Source organism: Thermobia domestica, chromosome 10 (genome assembly GCF_964235325.1).
Source record: "Thermobia domestica chromosome 10, izTheDome1.hap1.1, whole genome shotgun sequence".
NCBI classification, from domain to species: domain Eukaryota; kingdom Metazoa; phylum Arthropoda; class Insecta; order Zygentoma; family Lepismatidae; genus Thermobia; species Thermobia domestica.
The window spans coordinates 9,908,898-9,935,431 of NC_137463.1; the positions used below are offsets into that span (position 1 = coordinate 9,908,898).

The 26,534-nt window shown below is 35.7% G+C and overlaps 1 protein-coding gene across 4 annotated transcripts in view; it reads right to left on the reverse strand.

Annotated features, from left to right (window-relative positions):
* Positions 1 to 26,534, reverse strand: part of LOC145662273 (methylmalonic aciduria type A homolog, mitochondrial-like) — a 77,076-nt gene that overhangs the window by 24,738 nt on the left and 25,804 nt on the right. The window contains exon 1 of one of the 4 annotated variants that reach the window (XM_081727661.1): positions 3,992 to 4,776. The exons of 1 other annotated variant lie outside the window; for it this stretch is intronic. In XM_081727661.1, coding sequence (XP_081583787.1) covers positions 3,992 to 4,598 — 607 coding nt within the window. In that variant the 5' untranslated portion in view covers positions 4,599 to 4,776. Of the gene's footprint in view, positions 1 to 3,991; positions 4,777 to 26,534 lie in introns of those variants that run through there. 2 more of the 4 variants (XM_081727660.1, XM_081727663.1) reach the window with 2 other exon arrangements.

The following is a 26,534-nucleotide window of genomic DNA, read 5'->3' on the forward strand; positions in this document are numbered from 1 at the left end:
TCTTGACCTTCACTGAACTCAAAATATAACAAGAAGGGGTGGGAATATTTTGCCTGTCGCTAAACAATATTGCCATCTTCACTTTATGTTAAAAATCAATTAAATTAGATGTTTGTTACAGGGAATGGAGTTTTTGTTCTCTCGATGATAGACAAAGTTCTAGGAGGCAATGGTACCATTCGGGAGGCAAGCGTGAGGTTGTGAACCAGAGTTTAGAAAATGTTTCTGAGGGTTAGGTCAAATTTAGTACTAAATTTTGAGAAAGATTGGTTCTAGAGCTAATTTTTTTAAAAAAATTTATCGGGCCGGGGTCGGGCCAAAAACTTTTAAAATTTATCGGGCCCGGGCCGGGCTTGGACCAAGAATTTTAGAAAACTTATCGGGCCGGGCCGGGCCGAAAATCTTCAAAACATTTCGGGCCCGGGCTGGGCCGGGCCTAGGTACCTTCGGGCTGGATTGGGCTCGGGCCGAAAAATTCGGCCCGTGCAGGTCTCTACATTACACTACATTGTGACCATGTCTCTTTCTTCCTCAGGTTACTATTTGAAGCGATAGATAACTTGAAACCTGATTACTTATTTGAACAGCTTGTGAGTAACACAGTCTCTAGTTTCAAAGGGCTAAAGCCAATCACTTCAAGCAACGATTCCAAGAAGATGACATGACTTGCCTTTGTGGGTTGTAGTTGTGCCTGTTACCTGGTGACGAGGTCATCAAATATTACTTTTCTAATTTGGATGACGATGGTGTCAATAATGTTAAAGATGACAGCCTGAGTTACAGTGCAATGCAATAAAGTATTGTTTTTAAATGTATCTGAATAAAATTTCTGTCTAGAACATCAATATTTTATTTATTTTTAATTGTGGTCTATAAGGGACCCATGGTATTGCTAAGGTAAACAGGAAATGTTCTAAAATGGTTCAAATCTTTCAATATCAAATCCTTCCAGGCATTACTAAAATGTTGTGATAATTGTATAACTGCAGCACAGGATTGTGTGGAAAAATAAAAGTTCCCATTCCTTGACTCTTTACAAAAAGTCCCTGATGAACTTGAAAGCCCCTCGCATTAATGAGAAACCAAATAATATACACACACAACGGAAGAAGCATACTTTTTGAAGGGAAGAACTGTAACCTCCCACATGAGTAATAGTGAAATTGAGAACATCCAGGCCACCACACTACGACTACAGCAAAAATCGACTCATGATGCCTTGAATTCTTTCAGAACCTGTACAGTTTCCTACCGATTATTACACGTATTAGCAATATGTCGGCATATAATTATAGCTATTAATAAAATGCATTTTGTCTAATATGGCTCCTAATGTCGTAAATCTCTTATCAGTGACTTTACACTTTTATTAACTGTAAGTATGCAAGAACAAGGGGATACGGTAACATTCGTGACTACCGGGTAGTGCTAAAGATGGGGAGAGCGAATGAAGAACAGCTCAGAGATTTGATCATCTCGGACACAACACTAGAATGTATGTATAGGGTTAAGTGCCGAAGAGTAGGTCCAGAAATATGAAAATACGTAAAACTTACGCGAAAGATTTTTTTTTTTTTTTTTTGCGAAATTCATGCTAACTAAACGAATTTAATATGGTATTTTGAAATGTGTACAGCTACGTTGTTGGCACTATTTTGAGTGGAAGTATGCTGACGTGAGACATCTAGTTCCCCGTATTCAAAGATGGCCGCTCGATGTACCATTTTAATTTTGAGTTTTATAAGAACGCATGCTGGTGAAGAAAAAGAATTATTACATTTTTTGGAGCAGCACGGAAAAACTGAAATAAAGCAGAAAGTGTTGCAAGGCATTGAAAATAATGAAATGGAGGAACGATGACATTGAAACGTGTTGATTGTGAAAAAAATTTTAAAAAATAAAAAAAAAAAATAAATAAAAATAAAGCACATGGAAGGTTATTTATCAGAGTACTTATTCATGTCTTCTAGCAGAAACAAGTCAGTTGTCTAGTTTCCTGAAGGCAGTGTATGAAAGTAAGTACTCGCAGTGAATTTATTAAGGAACGAATGTAGTGATTTTAGCGACATCCTCGTTTACATCCATACGCACCATCGCTGCCGCGCCTGCTCTCTACTGCTAGGGCTCCCTGTTGCCCTCTTTCCTTCATTCGGTTAGCATAGTCGTGCTTTTTTAGTGTCCATCTAGGACAGGTTGATTTGTGATTTATGGCATATTTCCGGACGCAGTATTCACAGGCAAAACAGTGAAGTCTTTTTAAAGTGAATGTGCACCGAGGAACACTTACTAAGGTAGTGACAGTGAATTTCCTGATAAATGACATTTTAATGTTGTTAAGCCTGAAAATACTGGACCTACTCCGCGACACGAAGACCTATGTATGTATTGAACTCTAGTGGTTTATTACTAATTCCTCTACAACATTTCGTGCTACTATATTTCTTTGCATGTTCTACTGCAAGATGCTATTAACTTGTGACATTTTTACTAATACTTTTACTAATGAAATTTCCATGTCAATGTCGCAGATAGCGGCCCCGAAATACAATATTTACAAAGGAAATTATCGGACGAAATGCCATCGGAGAGTAACAAAAAAGATACTAAAGGTTACTAATCTATGGTGTCATTAATTAGGGAGAAAAATTAAGTTAAATTCTGGACTATATGAGTTCGCATATTGATCCAATATTAGGTAAACAGGCAGTACAGCACAATGTGGCAGCGTTTCAAATCCTCTGTCTTCTTAGCTAATCTAGGATGTGTATAGTGCAGTAATGCAGGGAAAACAGAAATGTAGAGAGGAAACTAATGAAAGGGGATTTGCATCTTAACGAAATGTAGTGAAACGGGGCAAAATTGTGGGTACTAACCCATTTTATGGAGGCATAAATTTGTAAAATCTACGGAAGAAATGTGTTACTTGATTTGACAATATGATTGTACAAGTAATGAAAATGTATCAGGATCTTGCATTTTTCATGTATACTAAGGTAGAAATTCGAAATAAAAAGTATGGTCTTTAGCATGTAATACTCCCTAAGTAAGACATGAAGTGATGTGTTATGCGAAGGCAATATACAAACTAATCATAGAAATGTCGCAAAGTTCTGTCAAACACAAGGCACGTGTTTTTATGCCATATGAAGTGTTTTCTACTATTCTCGTTTATGTGTATATACTCAACATTGCTTACACCCCAGCTCCCTACAGACGTATCTCCTCGCTACCGCTCGGGTCCCCCTTCTTCGCTTCTAGCTGACTCGATTAGATAGTTTTTCGTATTCTTTAGTGGCCACGTAGCAGAAGCTGGTTTAAGTTAATTCGTGTTTTATAGACTGCAGTTTTAGCTAAGTTATAATCAGCTCCCCTAAAGACAATCCGCATCTATTAATGCAACTCCTTCCTTACACGCTTTCTACGGCAGTTCCTGCTATTTCCTGCTAAGAGAAGCTTATATTTCATGAATATAAGTATCTCCTTGTGCGACAATCTAGTAAGGCAAAGAAGTATTTTTTCATCAACCCAAAACATAGAATAAGTATGTTTTGGAATTTTTGAGCTTCCAGGGAAAAGTATTTGATAGGACCTCCGCCCCCAATTCTCCTCTAATAATTTATTTATATAATACTGTTGTAGGGTGTTGATAGTGCTCGTTGGGAACATAAGATAAGGATTCATTATTTTTGTTATTTCTAAATAGCACATAATTTACAACATTTAACTGTTGAAAGGTAATGTGCAGTAATACAATACAGATCAAAATGTACCTAGTGATCAACGGAAATAAAAGACTAGTAACTCTTAGTAAATGTATAAAAATAACAACAAATAACGTAATAAAACTCTAAAATTAGGTTAATGCGGCTCTAATTTGGAACCACCATCTGCGAAAGATTAGCCAAATTCCCGTTTAGATGGTCTGGATATTCTCAATTTGAACAACCCTTAGGATTAAGTCCAGTAAATTGTACTCTTGCTTTACACTAACCAGCACGAAAGGCAAATTTACTGTTCTGTTTATTGTGCTTTAAAACCAAATCCAGTAGTAACTGAGCGTGAGCTATTTTCTGGGGATGAACAGATTCCACTAAAGTAATTGCTTCTGATAAACAACTTCTCTTCCCTTCTACCAGTCCCTTGAATAGTCCTTGTACTTTTGTGTTATGCTGTAAAACATGTTGAGGTCCACCCGACGACAAAGACCTATTAATGAGTTTATTATATTCAATTTTTGTATGCAAACTTTCACTATCTAAACCAGCATTACTACAACTTTTTACTAACTGTGCTTGGTGAATGGAGCAACATATTGCATTACAAGATTGAATATATACACTTTGCATTTTTCTACATTTGCACTGTGTTAATGATTTGGTCCAATATTTACTGTTACTAGTTACAGTCCGTTTAAATAGGTACAAAATACAGTTTTTATTCACAAAACCATTTGCTAATATTGGAAGCAATGACGAAGATATTACATTTCGCGCACACATAGAAGAATGACGAATTGAATTACACGTCTTTGCAGTTCGAAGGTAAAGAATATACTTAATGCACGGCAGATTATTCACAGTTACACGAACTAATTCCATATTATTTTTCTAACGAAATAATCTTGATCCTGCGAATAAGTAATCTTAAGTATCTGTCTCAATAAGATTATCTTTCCTCAAGGTGCCTCCTATTGTACATAAATCATTAAGTTTCTATTTACTGTTTTCGTCGACCCTTGCACTTAACTAAATTAAACTTCGTCACTCTCAGGATTGCCAACTCCAGTAAAAATATTTTGGAAGCTCTACTCAAAGTTGCCAGTTATAATAATTTCTTTCTCAACTTAGTTTTTTATCATCGAGTTTAATTTAGTGCATACTTGGTTAAATTTCTAATATTAAACTGTTTCTCGGTTTATTTCATATTCAAAATTATATGTTATGAAATTTTCCGGCTGTCATATCGCAGCCTCAGATGACACGGAAATGAACCTGTTTTCAACGTTGTATTATTATTGTTACTTGCTGTTATTTTAATATATCAGTAGTAATGGGGTGACGATCGTACGTTTGTGCTCCGGTTCCTGCCCAAGGTCCATAGCCTAGGTGTGCATAGAGAACAACCCCCTCTTTTTGGCAGAGCTTGTTGACCTACTCCTAAATTTTTGGAGGGATACCTAGGATCACCACATTAAATTTTGAAAATTGTTTAACTAAAAATGTGGTGTGGTAGTATAGGACCGAGGTATGTATCTCTGTAAGTTTGCTTAGTCCATCTCGTTTCATTCATGGGTATAAAATTGCCAAAGAAAATAATAATAAAAATAAAAATCGAAGATTTTTTACTTATTTTATCACCTTTGATGAAATATTATATGATTGTATGGTTGTGTACAGGGGTCTATTCCATTTTATAAGACGTGGGTACATTGATGCATTCCTCTTACATTTGGGAGAGTATCTAGGAACATCCCTTAAATTTGAGAATTGTCAAAAATAAAAATTGGTACTGCTAAAGCTATTAGTTATGATACTGACGACATTAGACTAGCAATGGATAGAAAGCAGGTAACTGCTCTTCTATTAGATTTCACTAAAGCTTTTCAATCAATTACATATAAGATCCTCTTTCATAAATTGGTGACAAAATTTAACTTCTCCGGCGTTGCTGTGAAATGGGTTCAAAATTATCTACGGGGACGGCAGCAATTTGTAACAATATCCAACACTTCTTCTTCACTGCGAAATTTCACTCACAGTGTCCCTCAAGGAAGCGTCCTTGGCCCTCTCTCGTTCTGTCTATACATTAATGACCTTCCTCCTGTTTTACAATACTGTATCACCTATAAGCGGATGATTTTCTCTATATCTCAGGTCAACCCGAGAACTTGAAAAATTAATTTCAACAAATGAATGAGGATTTCCACCGTATTTGCTTGTGGTCAAAAGAAAATGGGTTAAACATAAATTCACTTAAATCTAAATGCATTTGTGTCTTCTCTAAATGACTTTTACAAATATTCCGGTCGAATATACCAGCAGTACAGATAAATGGAACAGGTATTCTATTTTCTGAAGCCATCACGAACTCGGGATAATAATAGATCAATTTATTGAGTGGAAACGTCACATCAACGCTATATGTAAGAAAGCGTTCTGGTCTTTGGATTCACTCACTAGACTAAAGAAAATTCTACCCACTGACACAAAATTACCTCTTGCAAAATGTCAAATATTTCCTAATCTTGAATATTGTTTTATAGTTCTATCAGTTACAGTTATGAAGAATTAGTGTATCAGTTACAAGTTATACAAAATGCCTGTATACGGTTTGCTTATAATCTCAAACTATCAAATCATTTAATTCCATACTACAGAAACCTGAGGCTTCAGGAACTTGCCGATAGACTAGTACATCGCTCTCTTTGCTCTATCTATTACCGTTTTCAAATCATCATTGAAACCAGAACTGGTTGATTTTCTGCCATTTCAGGTTTTACTCGAGAGATCAGAGTAAAAGTAGAATGACTGACTACAGAAATCCGTTTCTCGCTATCATTTATGGTTTTTATTCTACAACGATTAACTGTAAATTTGGAAGTAGTTGATTTCTGTCACTTTCGGTTCTTGGAACGCTTAATCAATCGCAGAAAACAGATTCTTGCTATCTATTACCGTTAGGGTTGCAGTAGTAGGCCCCGACGTTGGCGCGAATGACTCATCCTCACTCTCTTTTATGACCGGGGTGAAAGGTCAATGACCTTGGCCCGGGGTCAATGACCTAGGGGTACATAGGAACACCCCCTCTAAATTTTGGCAGGGGTACCATGGCCCACCCCCTAAATTTTGGCAGGGGTACATAGGACCACCCCCCTTAAATTTTGGAAATTGCCAAATCTAAAAATTTGGTGTGGTAGCCTAGGACCGTAGTATGTACCCCTATCAGTATTGGGTGTCTATGTCGTTCCCTTTTATGAGTAAAAAATTGCCAAAAATTCAAATTTCGGGGTTTTTTGACCTAATTTATCCCCTTTGATGAGGTGTTATTACCTTATATGGTTATATGGGCGTATACAGGGGTCCATTACCTTTCATAAGACATGGGTATATTAATGCACCCCTTGAAAAATTTGGGAGGGATACCTTGGCCCACCCCTTAAATTTTAGAAATTGCCCAATTTAAACATTTGGTATTATAGTATAGGACCCTAATATGTATTATGATAAATTTGGATGGTCCACCTCGTTCCCTTTTAGGGGTATCAAATTGCCAAAATATAAACGTAAGCAATACGTAGTACCACGTGTTTGGTTTTGACCTAAGTTATCCCCTTGGATGAGGTCCTATTACCTTATATGGTTATATGGTAATGTATAGGTGTTCATTCCCTATCATAAGACATGGGTATATTGGTGCACCCCTTTAAAAATTTGGGAGGGGTACCTTGGCCCACCCCTTTATTTTTAGAAATTGCCCAATTTAAACATTTGGTATAATAGTATAGAACCCTAGTATGTATCACTATAAATTTGGGTGGTCCACCTTGTTCCCTTTCATGGGTACAAAATTACCAAATTTTAGTACAACCACGTGTTTGGTCTTTTCACCTAATTTATCGCGTTTGATGAGGTGTTATTATCCTATATGGTTATATGGGCGTATACAGGGGTTCATTACCTTTCATAAAACATGGGTATATTGGTGCACCCCTTGAAAAATTTGGGAGGGGTACCTTGGCCCACCCCTTAAATTTTGGAAATTGCCCAATTTAAACATTTGGTATAATAGTATATGACCATAATATATATTACTATAACCTCGTTCCCTTTTAGGGGTACAAAATTGCCAAATTTTAGTACAACCACGTGTTTGGTCATTTGGACCAATTTATGCTCTTGGATGAGGTCCTACTACCTTATATGATTATATGGTTATGTATGGGTGTCTATTCCCTATCATAAGAAATAGGTACATTTGTGCACTCTGGGAGGGGTACCTTGGCCCACCCCTTAAATTTTGGAAATTGCCCAATTTAAACATTGGGTATTATAGTACTGGATCCTAACATGTATAATGATAAATTTGGGTGGTCCACCTCGTTCTCTTCTAGGGGTACAAAATTGCCAAAGTTTAGTACAACCACATGTTTGGTCTTTTGCCCTAACTTATCCTCTTGGATGAGGTCCTATTACCTTATATGGTTATATGGTTATGTATAGGGGTCCATTACCTATCATAAGACATAGGTACATTTGTGCACCCCGGTAGGGGTACCTTGGCCCACCCCTTCAATTTTAGAAATTGCCCAATTTAAACATTTGGTATAATTGTATAAGACAATAATATATATTACTATAAATTTGGGTGATCCATCTCGTTCCTTTTTATGGGTACGAAATTGCCAAATTTTAGTACAACCACGTGTTTCGTTTTTGACCTAATTTATTCCCTTGGATGAGGTCCTATTACCTTATATGATTATATGGTCATGTATAGGGGTCCATTTCCTATCATAAGACATAGGTAGATTGATGCCCACCGGAAGGGGAACCATAGCCAATCCCTTAAATTTTGGAAATTTTCCAATTTAAGCATTCGCTATCATCGTACATGACCTCAATATGTATCATGATAAATTTGGGTGGTTCACATCGCTCCCTTTCATGGGTAAAAAAAATTGCCAAAATATAAAGATAAGCAATATGTTGTACCACGTGTTTGTTTTTTGGCCCAATTTATCCCGTTTGATGCGGTCTTATTATCGTATGTGGTTATATGGTCATGTATATAGGTTCATTTCCTATCATAAGACATGGGTACATTGATGCACCATTTAAAATTTGAGAGGGGTATCTTGGCTCATTCACTCAGTTTTAGAAATTGTTTAAGGGCCATATGCATAGTCGACCACGTAGGGGTCCCCTAGACGAACCGTACCTGTGGGCTTCCTCAACCTTCCCCTTGACTGTGCAATGCATAAAGCTTCCAAAGTGATCCCTCAGGTACGGTTAACACTGAGAGCTGATTGGTCTAGTACACCTCGAGCGAGGCTAAAATTTTGTCAAAAAAAAGTTGAAGGTAGAACTCCGAAACTCAATTCTACTATGATAAAGAATTAACATCGAAGCAGCAACTGCATGGATACAACGTATGCTATATCAAAAAATGAAATAAATGTCCTGAACTTTGTTCTTGCCAAGGCGGAAAAATAATGGTGTAGATTAGGAATACAGTTCTTTTTTTTTTTTTTTTTTTAATTTTCAGATAAAGTCTGTTAACTTGAAACTAGTTATAAAGTGATATAGAAAAGCGGAAAATATCGGTGTAGATTAGCAATACATTTCTTTTTCATTTTCAGGTAAAGTCTGTTAACTCGCAAAAAGAAATATGGATATGTAGCTAGAAAACGTGTGGGGCTGTAGCTTTACAATAGAGATCCCACTAGAAATAAATTACATATACACTGTAATTTTTTTGGACAAAATCAGCCCATAGTATTTTTGTGAATGTATTTTCTAAACAATTTGCCAGTAAAAGTTAACCTTAGGAGGGCATAAAAGTTATGGCTATAAATACAGTATTTTTGGGAGGATATTCCATGCAAATAGCGTAAAACTTCTTATCTACTTATTCCTAGAGTGTTATCATCTAATTGCGTACAATTGTATAAGACATACATACATATAGTGAAAGCCAGACGTCTCAAAACCACGCACCAAACTTTGCAAGCTGCTTATTACAAACAACTTTTGCATCTACTACGGTTTAATGCCAAGGTGAAGCTGGAGGGCTACAATCGAGGTCCGTCCGTAGGGAACGGGCGAGTTTGCGATGGTGTGTAAACGAATTAGGGGTTCACTCGAGCAGACACTTTTACGAAATAGAAAATTTATAGGTAAAATACGATGTGAAGCCATACATTTTTCGTGAAGGAATGAAAGAGTAAATATAAGTAATTACCATCAATGGCAGCATATTGAAATGATTTAAGTGATAATGAAAGTATTGTATGTGTAAGTGTGCTCTTCCACTATCCTCGTATATACGTATAACCCCATCGCTGACGCGCCTGCTCCCTATGGACGCACCCGCTCACTATCACTCGGAGCCGCCTGATGCGCTCCTACCATAACTCAGTTAGGCAGCATTCGTGCTTTTAACCACATAGCACAAATTGATTCGTATCTTATGTACTGTAGTTTTTGTTATACGCCCACACTGTATTTATACTGAGCCCTCCTTTAGTTAATCTGCAAGTAGTAATGGAGCTCTTCATATAGACATACTTTGCTAAAAGAAATGCAAAGCTCTAACCTAACCTGAAAATGTAAGAAATGTGTAAAATTTGATAGAACGGTTTACTAGAATAATGATCAAATTAGTATAAAAATATGCATCTATCTGTAGTAGGTGGTCACTAGAACCTAGTTTTGCATTATAATTGCATAATTATGAGCCATACTTCTTAACACTGTTTCCATAATCACGTGAACCGATGCATACTTTGAGCAATTACAGCGCGTCGATAAACACGAGTTCGATGATTTCCACTTGTCTTTCCTTATACGCATATCACCAACACTAATGTGTCTGCTTCAGCGGACAGAATCATGCGTGATCCCTCAAATTGTGCCCAGCTTGGAATCGGAATAAATGCAAACTTTTCCTGTGTTAGGCATGGTTTTTCGCACTTATTTATTTATAATATATAAGTTTGCAAGCATATTATAAATGTGTACGCAGCTGGTGGTCAGGTAAGAAACCAAGAATGCAGAAGACGTTAGATCATTAGTGAAAAAAAGGGATGTTAGCGCTCCTCAACTTTACCTATGCTAACTGAGAAATGTAGGAAAACACCAACAGGGAGAAGGATGTAAAACACATTAGAATAACGTTTTCACGATGAAATATGTGTAACTATTGAGTCAATTTTTCCCATCAGTGATGATTCCATTTTTGTGTGTGTGTGTGTGTGTGTGGCGATTTCAATATACTGCGGATGAAATGTATTAGTAACGAAAATACTGAGAATTCACATTGAGCACGATAGGCTATGTGGTCCTGAGGGAATGTCATGGTTCTCGGGGAGAAATTTATCCCCCCCCCCGGCCGATCCTTGGAATCACCACTGGACCCCTAGAATCAATTCTGAAGCTAATCTACAATCTAATCTAAAATCTACTTCAGTACCAATACTGTAACAACAAGCATGTCTCGCTTATTTTATTTCAGGTAGAAGTTGTTAGTCCATTCTTTGACCTTGTATTCAATATTTGTACGAGCGGAAGCAAAATATCCTGCAATCTTCTTTCAGGAATTGGTATATATTTTTAAATTAGTTGCCATCAATATGTCATTTATTATCGCTTAATCAGCTCAACGAATTCGGTAAACTCATTAACATACTCAAATATTTTGTCAGCATGGAGCATATGCATTTTATACAACAACAGAAACTGCTACGGGCTAGCAAAGGGTGCGTTGAAGCACCCCTAGCCATCCCCTTGACTTACGGGAAGGTTGCAGGCTTGTTTGACCCTGCAGGAGAACTCTGCAACGCAAATTATCACGTGTCCCGTACGTAGCCCCTAAGTAACCCGCAGAATAACTATGCATACGGCCCTAATATAAGCATTTGGTATCTTCCTTACAGGTCTTCAATATGTACCACTATAAATTTGGATGGTCCACATCGTTCCCTTTCATGGGTAAAGAACTACCAAAAATAAATTTTTCGGAGGTTATTGACCCCTTTGATAAGTATTTAGCACGTTATATGGTTTATTACCTTTATATGTGTATGTGCCCTTTTAAATTTGGGAATTATCAAATAACAAAATTCGGTACACGTTTTTCTAGGACCCATTGTAAATGTTGGTGTTCCTTTATGGCCAAATATTCAAAATTTAAAGGTTATTGACCGGCTTTATTATTGAATAACTACAGGATTTATTACTTTTTCATAAGACATAGGTGTATTTGTGTACCAATCTTAAATTTTGGGAGAGGTACATTTCTTATTGTCGTATTAATAATTGGTAATTGTTCTTAAAATTGGATAGTATCTCATTCATTGGATAAATCATTGTCAAATATGAGTATGATCACGTGATCAGTTATTGACCTATGATGGGATTAGGATTCCAGGACAGTGGTACATTTAAACTTTGTAGGATAATTTGAGAATTGTCAAATGAAATTGCGTCATTGGTTTCGATTATTACAACCTATGGACCAAATATAAACGTAAGCAATACGATGTACCACGTGATTGACCTTGATGAGGTAGTGTACAGGGATACATAGCTAACCTTATTGAATCTTATGACTCATAGTCTTAAGGAAATACATGCTACATCACTGGCAAAGTTATTGTTGATGCAATTTGATTGGTTGATCACTATCTTTCGTGCAATCTGATTGGTTGCTGATTTTCAAATCTTTGCTGCATTCAGTTTTAAGTTTTGTTTAACATTTAAAAAGTTTTTGAAATTTTTGTTTGAAACTTTGGTTTGACATTTTTTCGTTTGATATTTTTAGTTTGAAAATTTTTGTTTCGAAGTTTGTTTGAAATTTGTTTTGAAAATTTTTGTTTCAAAATTTTTTGTTTGAAACAGGTTTGAAATTTTTAGTTTGAAAAATTTGTTTCGAAAGTTTTGTTTAAAAAAATTGTTTGAAATTTTTATTTCAAAATTTTTTGTTTGAAATTTTTTGGTTTGGGATTTTTGTTTCAAAATTTTGTTTGAAATTTTTGTTTCAAAATTTTTTTGAAATTTTTTGTTTTGAAATTTTTGTTTGAAATTTTTGTTTCAAGGTTTGATTTGACATTTTTAAAAGTTTGTGCACTCATTAGTAAAGAACTGGAACTGTTTAAAACAAAAACCTCTGGCAACATTGTTTATCATGATGCAATAGTACTCGTCAGAATATGGGGTTGTACTTGAAATGAAAAAACACAAATCATTGAAATGGATCATTTTATTACACTCCACATACATCCATACCAGATAGTGGTTCTGGATATTGTCGATACAATGTATTTTGAACTTCTTGCACTAGTTTATCTTTAGCGTATAATTTTAATTCCAGTTGAAGTCTTTTAAGGTCTATTGCAATATCAATTGGTGGAAACTCAATGTCCATTTGATCACAAATAAACTGTTTATCAATACAGGTATGCACCCACGAACGATGTTGACAACCATCACAATATCTAGATACATGTTGTACAATATGTATGATACATTTTTCAAAATAGTACTTTTTCAGGAATATACTTGTTTTGTTGCACACTTCCACTGCATGTTTAACACACTGAAATATGCTGATGAATTTGTTCCATTCCGTTTGCGTTAGATACACCATGTTGCGAGGGACATGGAATGTACTCTTTTTACGTAACAGCACCATCTTCTCTTCGAGGACTGTACGCAGCACCACTTCATGATTTGAGCCTAATGATTTGACTATGGTCACATTTAGCTCATCATGAAAATAATCGTTCATTTGATCGATTCGTGAACATAATATTTGCCATTCTTCACAGATCAGTTGTACACCAAATTTTTCTGCTTTGCCCAATCGAATCACTGGTTCAAATGTTCTAGCACTGATACCAATCATCACATGTTTTGTTTGAAATATATTTATTGGATAATAGCTTGCGAAGATGAACTCTTTATCGTTAGAAGTATACATCTTTCCTCCTGAAAAGCACTTGCTCAAATGATTACATGGGCTGACACTGTACTTGTTGATTTATAGAACTACGGCTGACGTCATTGGAAAGAAATGTGCTGACGTTTGAATTCATGATTTCATCACAGTTGCTGACGTCATGCTGACCAACCAAATTCATACAACTATGTCTAATGTGCTGACGTTTGAATTCATGATTTCATCACAATTGCTGACGAATCTGACTGTGTACTAAATTCAAATTGATGACTTCGACCCAGGAATCCTTTGTAACATAAAGATACAGATCCAGTATTTAAGAAACGCAGCAGTTCTTCTTGTTTTGATGCTTCCATGGATAAATATCTTGCTGGTAAAATTACATTCTTATCATTTTCAAGCTTCACTACGATTCTTAATCCAAACTTTGTAGGGATCATTTGGCTAGCTAAGATTCTATAAGGTACATTCTGTTGTAAACCAGTAATCTTGGTAAATGATTTCATCACATCACGTGTATTTAGAAACTGCAGACAAGTAGCCATGATGATGTTATCATGAATACTAACTCAAACGATGATGCAAAACTGATGACGTTGCATTATCATGTTCTGACGTGTACTATTGCACCACAATGTTGCCAGAGGCTTTAGTTCTAAACAGTTCCAGTTCTTTACTAATGAGTGCACAAACTTTTAAAAATGTCAAACCAAACTTTGAAACAAAAAATTTGAAACGAAAAAATTTGGAAACGAAAAATTCAAACAAAATTTTTAAACAGAAAAAAATTCGAAACAAAAAAAAATTAAACAAAAAATTTGGAAACGAAAAATTTCAAAACAAAAATTTCGAACAAAAAGTTTTAAACAAAAAATCTTCAAACAAAATTTTGCAACAAAAAAATTAAAAATTTTCAAAAAAAAGTTTCAAACAAAAAATTTTGAAACAAATTTCAAAAATTCAAAAACAAAAAAATTCAAACACAAATTTGAAACAAGAGTTTTCAAACAAATACTTTCAAACAAAAAATTTTCAAACTAAAAAATTTTACGTTTCACGGTTAACCGTCAAACTTTATCCGATTTTTAAATATTCGATTAACAAATAAACGGTTTTGACCATATTTATCAGAGTGCAAAATGTTGAACGAAACCAAGATTTTTAAATGTTAAACAAAACTTAAAAATGAATGCAGCAAAAATTTGAAAATCAGCAACCAATCAGATTGCACGAAATATAGTGATCAGCCAATCAGATTGCACGAAAGATAGTGATCAACCAATCAAATTGCATCAACAATAACTTTGCCAGTGTTGTAGCATGTATTCCCTTAAGACTATGAGTCATAAGATTCAATAAGGTTAGCTATGTATCCCTGTACACTACCTCATCAAGGTCATGTTGATATTGCAATAGACCTTAAAAGACTTCAACTGGAATTAAAATTATACGCTAAAGATAAACTAGTGCAAGAAGTTCAAAATACATTGTATCGACAATATCCAGAACCACTATCTGGTATGGATGTATGTGGAGTGTAATAAAATGATCCATTTCAATGATTTGTGTTTTTTCATTTCAAGTACAACCCCATATTCTGACGTGTACTATTGCATCATGATAAACAATGTTGCCAGAGGTTTTTGTTTTAAACAGTTCCGGTTCTTTACTAATGAGTGCACAAACTTTTAAAAATGTCAAATCAAACCTTGAAACAAAAATTTCAAACAAAAATTTCGAAACAAAAATTTTAAACGAAAAAATTTCAAAGAAAATTTTGAAACAAAAATTTCAAAACAAAAATTTTCAAAAAAATTTTGAAACAAAAATTTTCAAAAAAATTTTGAAACAAAAATTTCAAACAAAATTTTGAAACAAAAATTCCAAACCAAAAAATTTCAAAAAAAATTTTTAAACAAAAATTTCAAAGAAATTTTTTTAAACAAAACTTTCGAAACAAATTTTTCAAACTAAAAATTTCAAACCTGTTTCAAACAAAAAATTTTGAAACAAAAATTTTCAAAACAAATTTCAAACAAAAACTTCGAAACAAAAATTTTCAAACTAAAAATATCAAACGAAAAAATGTCAAACCAGATTCAAACAAAAATTTCAAAAACTTTTTTAAATGTTAAACAAAACTTAAAACTGAATGCAGCAAAGATTTGAAAATCAGCAACCAATCAGATTGCACGAAAGATAGTGATCAACCAATCAAATTGCATCAACAATAACTTTGCCAGTTGTCACAGTTCTCACTGATACGGATAGCCTCTTAAATAGATGGAAAGATTTCTTTGACGATTTGTTGAACACGCAGCCAAAAACTAATGTGCGTGGAGAAAAGGAGATACACACCGCAGAACCGTATATTCCAGAACCCAATCGAGTAGAAGTAGAAACCGCTATAAAGAAATTAAAGAAACACAAATCTCCGGGTGTAGATGAAATTCCGGCTGAGTTAATTTTAGCTGGAGGCGAAAAATTGTGGAACAAGATACACAAACTCATTCTCCTTATCTGGAACAAGGAAGAATTGCCACAAGAGTGGAAAGAGTCAATCATTGTTCCAATTCACAAGAAAGGCGACAAAACTGACTGTAATAATTATCGAGGCATTTCTCTTCTGTCAACATCCTATAAAATCCTTTCAAATATTCTGTTAGCAAGATTGACCCCATACGCAGATGAAATTATTGGAGATTATCAGTGCGGATTTAGACGAAATCGATCAACTATCGACCAAATATTTACCATTCGCCAAATACTCGATAAGAAGTGGGAATACAATACCCCGGTACATCAACTATTTATTGATTTTAGAAAGGCTTACGACTCGGTTAGGAGAGAAACATTATACAACGTTCTTACAGAGCTTGGAATACCGAGAAAGCTAATTAGATTAATTAAGATATGTTTAAGTGAATCCCAAAGTAAAGTCCGGGTAGGAAAATTTTTGTCCACGAGCTTCCACGTCGAAAATGGCTTGAAACAAGGAGATGCGTTGTCGCCATTATTATTTAACTTTGTGCTGGAATACGCCATAAGGAAAATCAAAGATAGCAACCAGGGCCTAGAGTTGAACGGCATTCACCAGGTTATGGCATATGCTGATGATGTAAATTTAATAGGGGATGATAGGAGAACAGTAGAAATAAATGCAGAGATATTATTAAACGCTTGCAGGGACATGGGTTTAGAAGTAAATGCAGAGAAAACTAAATACATGGAAGTGTGTCGGGACCGTAAAACGGCAAATTGTGGAGGCGTTAAAATATTAAATAATACTTTTGATAAAGTGGATACTTTCAAATATTTAGGATCAATATTAACAGACGAAAATCATATTCACGAAGAAATTAAATGTCGACTAAAAGCAGGGAATTCGTGTTACTATTCGGTTCAAAATCTGTTGTTGTCGCGAATTCTGTCGAGGAATTTGAAGCTTAAAATATATAAAACGATAATCATGCCTGTTGTTCTGTATGGTTGCGAAACATGGTCGCTTACTCTGAGGGAAGAACATAGACTGAAAGTATTTGAGAACAGGATCCTGAGAAGAATATTCGGACCCAATAGGAACGAGAATGGGGAATGGCGGAAGCTCCATAACGAGGAACTACATAGTTTATACGGTTTACCCAACATTGTTAGGGTCGTCAAGTCTAGGAGGCTTAGGTGGGCAGGTCATGTAGCTAGAATGGAAGAAAGTAGAAACGCTTTCAAAGTCTTGACTGGTAGACCCATAGGAAAACGACCATTAGGAAGACCTAGGAGCAGATGGGAGGATAATATTAAGATGGATCTCGCAGAGATAGGAATACAAAGTAGAAACTGGATCCAATTAGCTAAGGATAGAAGTCAGTGGAGAGCTTTTGTGAACGCGGCACTGAACCTCCGGGTTCCATAGGCCATAGAGTTAGTTAGTTAGTTTTATAACTTTGCCAGTGATGTAGCATGTATTCCCTTAAGACTATGAGTCATAAGATTCAATAAGGTTAGCTATGTATCCCTGTACACTACCTCATCAAGGTCAATCACGTGGTACATCGTATTGCTTACGTTTATATTTGGTCCATAGGTTGTAATAATCGAAACCAATGACGCAATTTCATTTGACAATTCTCAAATTATCCTACAAAGTTTAAATGTACCACTGTCCTGGAATCCTAATCCCATCATAGGTCAATAACTGATCACGTGATCATACTCATATTTGACAATGATTTATCCAATGAATGAGATACTATCCAATTTTAAGAACAATTACCAATTATTAATACGACAATAAGAAATGTACCTCTCCCAAAATTTAAGATTGGTACACAAATACACCTATGTCTTATGAAAAAGTAATAAATCCTGTAGTTATTCAATAATAAAGCCGGTCAATAACCTTTAAATTTTGAATATTTGGCCATAAAGGAACACCAACATTTACAATGGGTCCTAGAAAAACGTGTACCGAATTTTGTTATTTGATAATTCCCAAATTTAAAAGGGCACATACACATATAAAGGTAATAAACCATATAACGTGATAAATACTTATCAAAGGGGTAAATAACCTCCGAAAAATTTATTTTTGGTAGTTCTTTACCCATGAAAGGGAACGATGTGGACCATCCAAATTTATAGTGGTACATATTGAAGACCTGTACGAAGATACCAAATGCTTATATTAAACAATTTCTAAAACTGAGTGAATGAGCCAAGATACCCCTCTCAAATTTTAAATGGTGCATCAATGTACCCATGTCTTATGATAGGAAATGAACCTATATACATGACCATATAACCATATACGATAATAAGACCGCATCAAACGGGATAAATTGGGCCAAAAAACAAACACGTGGTACAACATATTCCTTATCTTTATATTTTGGCAATTTTTTTACCCATGAAAGGGAGCGATGTGAACCACCCAAATTTATCATGATACATATTGAGGTCATGTACGATGATAGCGAATGCTTAAATTGGAAAATTTCCAAAATTTAAGGGATTGGCTATGGTTCCCCTTCCGGTGGGCATCAATCTACCTATGTCTTATGATAGGAAATGGACCCCTATACATGACCATATAATCATATAAGGTAATAGGACCTCATCCAAGGGAATAAATTAGGTCAAAAACGAAACACGTGGTTGTACTAAAATTTGGCAATTTCATACCCATAAAAAGGAACGAGATGGACCACCCAAATTTATAGTAATATATATTATTGTCTTATACAATTATACCAAATGTTTAAATTGGGCAATTTCTAAAATTGAAGGGGTGGGCCAAGGTACCCCTACCGGGGTGCACAAATGTACCTATGTCTTATGATAGGTAATGGACCCCTATACATAACCATATAACCATATAAGGTAATAGGACCTCATCCAAGAGGATAAGTTAGGGCAAAAGACCAAACATGTGGTTGTACTAAACTTTGGCAATTTTGTACCCCTAGAAGGGAACGAGGTGGACCACCCAAATTTATCATTATACATGTTAGGATCCAGTACTATAATACCCAATGTTTAAATTGGGCAATTTCCAAAATTTAAGGGGTGGGCCAAGGTACCCCTCCCAGAGTGCACAAATGTACCTATTTCTTATGATAGGGAATAGACACCCATACATAGCCATATAATCATATAAGGTAGTAGGACCTCATCCAAGAGCATAAATTGGTCCAAATGACCAAACACGTGGTTGTACTAAAATTTGGCAATTTTGTACCCCTAAAAGGGAACGAGGTTATAGTAATATATATTATGGTCATATACTATTATACCAAATGTTTAAATTGGGCAATTTCCAAAATTTAAGGCTTGGGCCAAGGTACCCCTCCCAAATTTTTCAAGGGGTGCACCAATATACCCATGTTTTATGAAAGGTAATGAACCCCTGTATACGCCCATATAACCATATAGGATAATAACACCTCATCAAACGCGATAAATTAGGTGAAAAGACCAAACACGTGGTTGTACTAAAATTTGGTAATTTTGTACCCATGAAAGGGAACAAGGTGGACTACCCAAATTTATAGTGATACATACTAGGGTTCTATACTATTATACCAAATGTTTAAATTGGGCAATTTCTAAAAATAAAGGGGTGGGCCAAGGTACCCCTCCCAAATTTTTAAAGGGGTGCACCAATATACCCATGTCTTATGATAGGGAATGAACACCTATACATTACCATATAACCATATAAGGTAATAGGACCTCATCCAAGGGGATAACTTAGGTCAAAACCAAACACGTGGTACTACGTATTGCTTACGTTTATATTTTGGCAATTTGATACCCCTAAAAGGGAACGAGGTGGACCATCCAAATTTATCATAATACATATTAGGGTCCTATACTATAATACCAAATGTTTAAATTGGGCAATTTCTAAAATTTAAGGGGTGGGCCAAGGTATCCCTCCCAAATTTTTCAAGGGGTGCATTAATATACCCATGTCTTATGAAAGGTAATGGACCCCTGTATACGCCCATATAACCATATAAGGTAATAACACCTCATCAAAGGGGATAAATTAGGTCAAAAAACCCCGAAATTTGAATTTTTGGCAATTTTTTACTCATAAAAGGGAACGACATAGACACCCAATACTGATAGGGGTACATACTACGGTCCTAGGCTACCACACCAAATTTTTAGATTTGGCAATTTCCAAAATTTAAGGGGGGTGGTCCTATGTACCCCTGCCAAAATTTAGGGGGTGGGCCATGGTACCCCTGCCAAAATTTAGAGGGGGTGTTCCTATGTACCCCTAGGTCATTGACCCCGGGCCAAGGTCATTGACCTTTCACCCCGGTCATAAAAGAGAGTGAGGATGAGTCATTCGCGCCAACGTCGGGGCCTACTACTGTTGCCAACCGTCCGGTATTTTACCTCCTTGGTTTTTGACCAGACCGGTTTTTGACCTCCTTGGCCGGTGTTCGGTATGCAGGCCCGTATCCAGGGGTCTAGGGGGGACCGGCCACTCCTAAAATTTTGTTGGCCCCTTAAAATTTTCACGGTAGACTTGCAAATGAACTATAATATGGTGATGAACTATAATATGGTTGGATCGGCCCCCCTAACTTCAGCCGGGCCTCCCCTACATTTTTGGGCTGGCTACCGGCCTGTCGGTATGACCTCAAACCAGGCGTTAAATATCCGGTAAATTTTTACTCTTACTAGTCCTATTCTGTATTCTATTCAAAATATTTTGGATTGACGAAAGAAATCGTTTGTCGATGAACATGGTTAAAGCAGAGCTTATGACTCCCTTTGAGATCGACCTGTCGTGCGCGAAATTTGTTGAAGAGTTGAAGGCTTCAAGAACGCAGTTGGCACTGCTTCATCCTCAGCTACATCTTCCAATTAAATAATGTATCCAGATGCGGTAATGTAGGAATTATGAGACATTACCAGCCCCAGCAAAGCAGGGAAGACTTATTTTTCAAGTATATTTTGCACATGTCATAATTACCCGTATATTGCTAATTATATTTGTTTTTCTGTTTTAAATACGATGTATTATTGATGGTAGACTACAAAAGTTTAATAAATCCTTCAAAAGTAACAAGTTATTACATTAGAACTCCGAATCGCTGAATTTTATGTGAAATAACCACTTTCAGATTGTTCACATTTTTAACGAGCGATGATGTCACAATCTTAAGTGTATATGTACTCCAGGAAAGTTTCCGGTATTTTAATTCTCAAAAGTTGGTAACCCTAATTACCAGTTTTGCTCTATAGTGATCACCGTAAAAGCCGGGAATCATTAATTTCAACTACTTCCGGTTTGAACATTGCTTCCATCAATAAACTTTAGTCCTAACTTTTGATCCTCTACATCCGGGCCAAATTTGGTGCTGGTCCATTAAGAGTCTTCATCCCGGCGAAATTAAAATACCGCTAATTTTACAGTAATTATGTGATATCTTCAAATAGATAAAAGATAATTGAAACATGGAACAAGAGCGCCCTAGACAATATTATTTTGCGTGAGGTACCATTATCACAAGTCACCTAGTGGCTTTCCGTTTCCAGCTGTTTAGAAACGCGAAAATAAATGCCGATTTTCAAAATGGCTGGAAATCGAAAGCAGATAAGTGAGTCGTGATAGCGGTATCTCATGTAAAATAATATTGTCTAGGGCGTTCTTGTTCCACATTTCAATTATCTTTTATCTATTTGAAGATATCACATAATTACTGTAAAATTAGCGGTATTTTAATTTCGCCGGGATGAAGACTCTTAATTAGTTCTTGAGATTTAGTAGTGTCTCTTGGACGGATAGACGGGTAGTGTCAACATATAAAGGAGGTTTGGGAAACCAATATCCTTCGAAATTACGCCGAATCGACGATACATGTGGCTTGGTTAAACACTTTATATATACACAGTGGTGTATGTAGGATTTTGTTTTGGGGGCTATGCACACAACACGGGGAAGCAGGGGAGCAACTGCCCACCCTAGTTTCAGAACTCGATTGTCTACTAATATACTAGGAAAGAAACTTGAAACTCGTATGTCGGTGGAGGATCTTACCCTCCAGGCAAATCTGAAATGTCGCTCCTGCAAACACACGTTAAATACTTGTAATCATATTTCAGTTTAACTGATTTCATTTTAGAAAGAAAAATATGGAAATACTCAGTTTTATTTGTCTACGTTTTTACCCCCCCCCCCCCCCCAAAAAAAAAAGTTTAGACAAGTTGAAGCTGAAATATACTGATTGCAGTTTTAATGGCAAGAATTGCAGACTTGTGAGCCTTATGTGATATCATACACACAAAAATTTAGCAGTGAATCTAACCTTTTATTCTATTCATACAAAAAAAGGAAGCATCACCTTGGCCTAATCTCCCGTACTACATATCCTCCCTCCTCTTGATTTTCTTTAATTCAAATATTTACCTTTCTTTATAACTAAACGACGTAAATATTCCTTTGTTATAATAACTTAAGTTCCGTTATGTTGATATCCGTTCAAGTTGGTATGGAACACCAGTTTTGCTTATCAGCTTCTCTTAGTTTTGGTGTTACTGACGACGGCCGACTTGAATCACAACTAACAACGGTCGAAGGTATGATAGAAGAAACGAAAGAAAGTAACAACTATGAAAAAGAAACAGAAGAGTAGAATGGACGAAAGAAAGAAAGAACGCAGTTCTTACATGGAATGAAATTTGACAAATACAGTATTATTTATGAACAAAGAGCATAAGAAAATAGAAAGTCAATGAAATTCTTAGAAATGGTAAGAAATATTATTGCTATACGTGGAATGCAAATAACTAACAAATTTATTTCGGGGACTTGAGCCCGATAGCTCCCTAATACGCCACTATTTATCCTGTAGCAATTAAAATCTGTTATATTGTTTAAAATAGCCTTTTCTTGCTAGCGAACGTTGTGTTACTAACATTGTTTTGATAATGATAGTAAAACAATAGACACACTGTAATTTTTGTGTTTTCTTTTAGTTAAACTGCATTTGAACAATAGAGGCTTTTATTTTAATCATCTTTCTAAAAATTTCACATGAAATTGTAATTGTCAGTTGTATTGTTTAAACACTATGAGATTTTTTTCCTTTTAATATCCATTTGATGAATTTCCCACAAGTATCTCTCGTTCCCTTTCCAATTCTGCTTGTGTACACCCCTGCGGTGAGGGATGAGCCACTATCCAATTAAGAGTCCACGTGGCTCGTGGTTTGATAAATACGAATTGTTTCTTTTCGTTCACATCCGTCGTTTAAAAGATATTGAGGACACATACAGCGCCTAGGGCGAAAACCATTTTATTATCTAAACGTTCATTTTTTTTTTAAGTTTCGGTCAGTTTCATAGCTTGAGTTTTAGAATGAGATTTCTCACCATTGCTAATAAAGATGGAAAAAGTGAAATGAAATGAAAGCTTTTAAGTTTTACGTCCCACGGTTATGCCGGTTAGGCTAAAGGAGACGGTGACGATGAGAGAAATGGTGGAATGAAGAAAGTGGAAGGGAACAAGAGAACCCCGATAAAACCCACGAGCACGGTGTTTGTCCAGCACAAAGTCCACACGGCGCGAGCTGGGATCGAACCAGGGACCCCAAGCACCGGAGGTGAACGCTCTACCACTGAGCCACCGCGCCCCCTAGTAAAGATGAAGGCTACAAAAATGGATAGTATTCAAAATTGTGTTTGATGTGCCTAAAATAGTTTCACATAAAATTAATGGTAGTAGCAGTGTCATGTGTACACCATGTCAAGATATTTGGTTTGCACGGCTTCATATTTTTTTCCAACTAATATTGAAAGAATCGTAAGTCGATTCCAATTTCTAGCACTTCCGGTTTTAGAAGAAAGATTAAAGTGAAGCAGGACCATGTTCTTTGGACGCTCAATTGATTGCTTAAAACCACTTCTCACTATCTATTACTGTTTTAACTCTTAAAGCGAGCGACATTAAAACTGGAAATGGTTGATTTCTGACACTATAACGAAATACTTTAGTTTGCATAATATTTACCTGTACCGTGGGCAAAAAGTGTTCATAAATATGTAATATACTTAGTAGAATGTTCATTTTAAATTAACAGAAAAGAAGAATGTTTTTAATATCTGTAAGAGAGATTATTATGGGATAGTTGTGACTACGTACATGTTATGTGTTGACTTAGTCAAGTGAATTTATGTATTTTACGGTCTTAAAAAGAATATTAAGACATATCAAGCAATAAAGGTGAGAATAATAATCTTTAAATATCTGAGTTGATTTTTGCATTGAGAAAAGTAATTATCGCTTCGTAATTTATATGTTACAAAACGAACCAGGTTGACGACGCTTTTCTATAGAGTCGTTATAAAAATTTGGTTTACCAAACCCGGGACTTTTGAAAATTCAGTTCCCGAAGAAGGAAAGTAGGGCTGAATTTACTTGGATATTACCATTTATGAATACGAACTTAACCGTATTACGAAGCGGTAAGGTCATCAAAAGAAAAATGGATAGTGAAATAGTGCAACAGGAATCTAATACCAGTAATCCAGATGAAATTAGTGCAACGCCAAGTTTGTCATCTGAGGATCGACTTTTGTTAGCTGTGCAGCGACAAATTATGCAAATGACGACTGAGATAAAACAAACCATGGAACAGAAGCTCAATGAATCTAACGCAAACATGGAACAAAAGTTCTATGAAGCTAACCAGACCATGGAACAGAAGTTCTATGAAGCTAACCAGATCATGGAACAGAAGATAGAATTGAAATTCAACGAAGCTAGCAAGGAGTACGAAGAATTAAGTAAACGAATAGAACGGATAGAACTGAAATCAGACGATACGAAACAAACAATCGTCCAGGTGATGAACGACATATCCTCGCAGTTTGAAGAGAAGTTAAAAAGGTTAGCCGATGAATGTCAAGAAAAGCACGATCATCAAAATCATGAAATCTGTGCTGTAAAAAAGGATTTAACGTCAATAGAATCTTCCGTTAAGCATCAAAAGATCCAGTTGGCTACTATGCAGGAAGAAATTAAAATGTTACAGGCGAGAGATAACATTTATCGCAATAATCTGGGCAGTGATCGCTTCGAGTTTCCCCGATCACCGGATATAAATACGCCTTCGCCGGAATCTGAGGAGGATATTATATTAGAGGAAAATTGCCCGAAGATCACTGATGAACGAAATATAAATGGTATCATGACACAGCACGCTACGGACCGGAACAATCACACCACAAGAACAAGGAGTGAGAAAAGAAAGGTTAAGTTAAGTGTCAAGATGAGCGAAATCAAAGCCATGAGTAAATTTAGTGGTAAGTGCAATGAAAATGCTAGTTCTTTCTTAGAGAAGTTCCAAGACGAATGTAATATAATGTCTATCGACCGATCACAATACATGAAATTAATACCCCATGTATTACTCCCACCTTGTTCCTTATGGTTTAAGGCAATACGTGATCATATTAGTACATATGAGGAATTTAAAGCGGCATTGATCGCGAATTACGAAAATGACTTTTTGCTGGCAAACAGAGATGCCACTCTTAGAAATCAACATTTCAATCCTCGATTGCACAAATCTATTGTAGAGTTTGTTGTAAATGTCTATAATGAATTAAAGGTTGTTAATCCCTTGCAATCGGAATCAAGAATAATTGCATCGATTCGCAATTTGCTTCCATTTAAATTACAGCAGATCTTATTTTCCACACAGTGTATGAGTTTCAGTCATTTATTAATGCTTGTACAATGCTACGAAACTCAATACCATGCTATGAATCTAACACAATCAGGAATGGGTAAAAATAAGAATAATTCAGATCATTTTGTCCCTATTCGGAATTTGAATATCCGAAGTGTGAATAATAATGAACCGAACCTAAGACGAATATACTCTAGCAATCAAAATGAACAAAATAGACAAGGTTATGTAGGGAATCCGCCTAACCTAAGCAACCGAAGTAGACACAAAATTAATAGAAATACATATCGAAATCCTAGAGATGCTACCAATCCTATGTATAGATATAATCATTGTTCACGAGATGGTACTTCGTATCCAAATTCAAATCACGATGAAAGACATGTACAACCTAATGTAGAACCTAACCACGATTGTGCGGTACAATGCACTTTATTAGATTCATATGCCAGTGCGAATGTAACATGATTACCGTTAACGAAATTAGGTTACACCCATGTTGATTATAGATTCTTGTGAATTTTCGTTTTAAAGTTTGTGTTAATATTAATAATGAAAACGATGGTTATAAATATTTGAAATGCATCTAGTTAAAGAGTTAGTATCACCCAACATTCTTGATCAAATAAATAAGAATGAAAAATA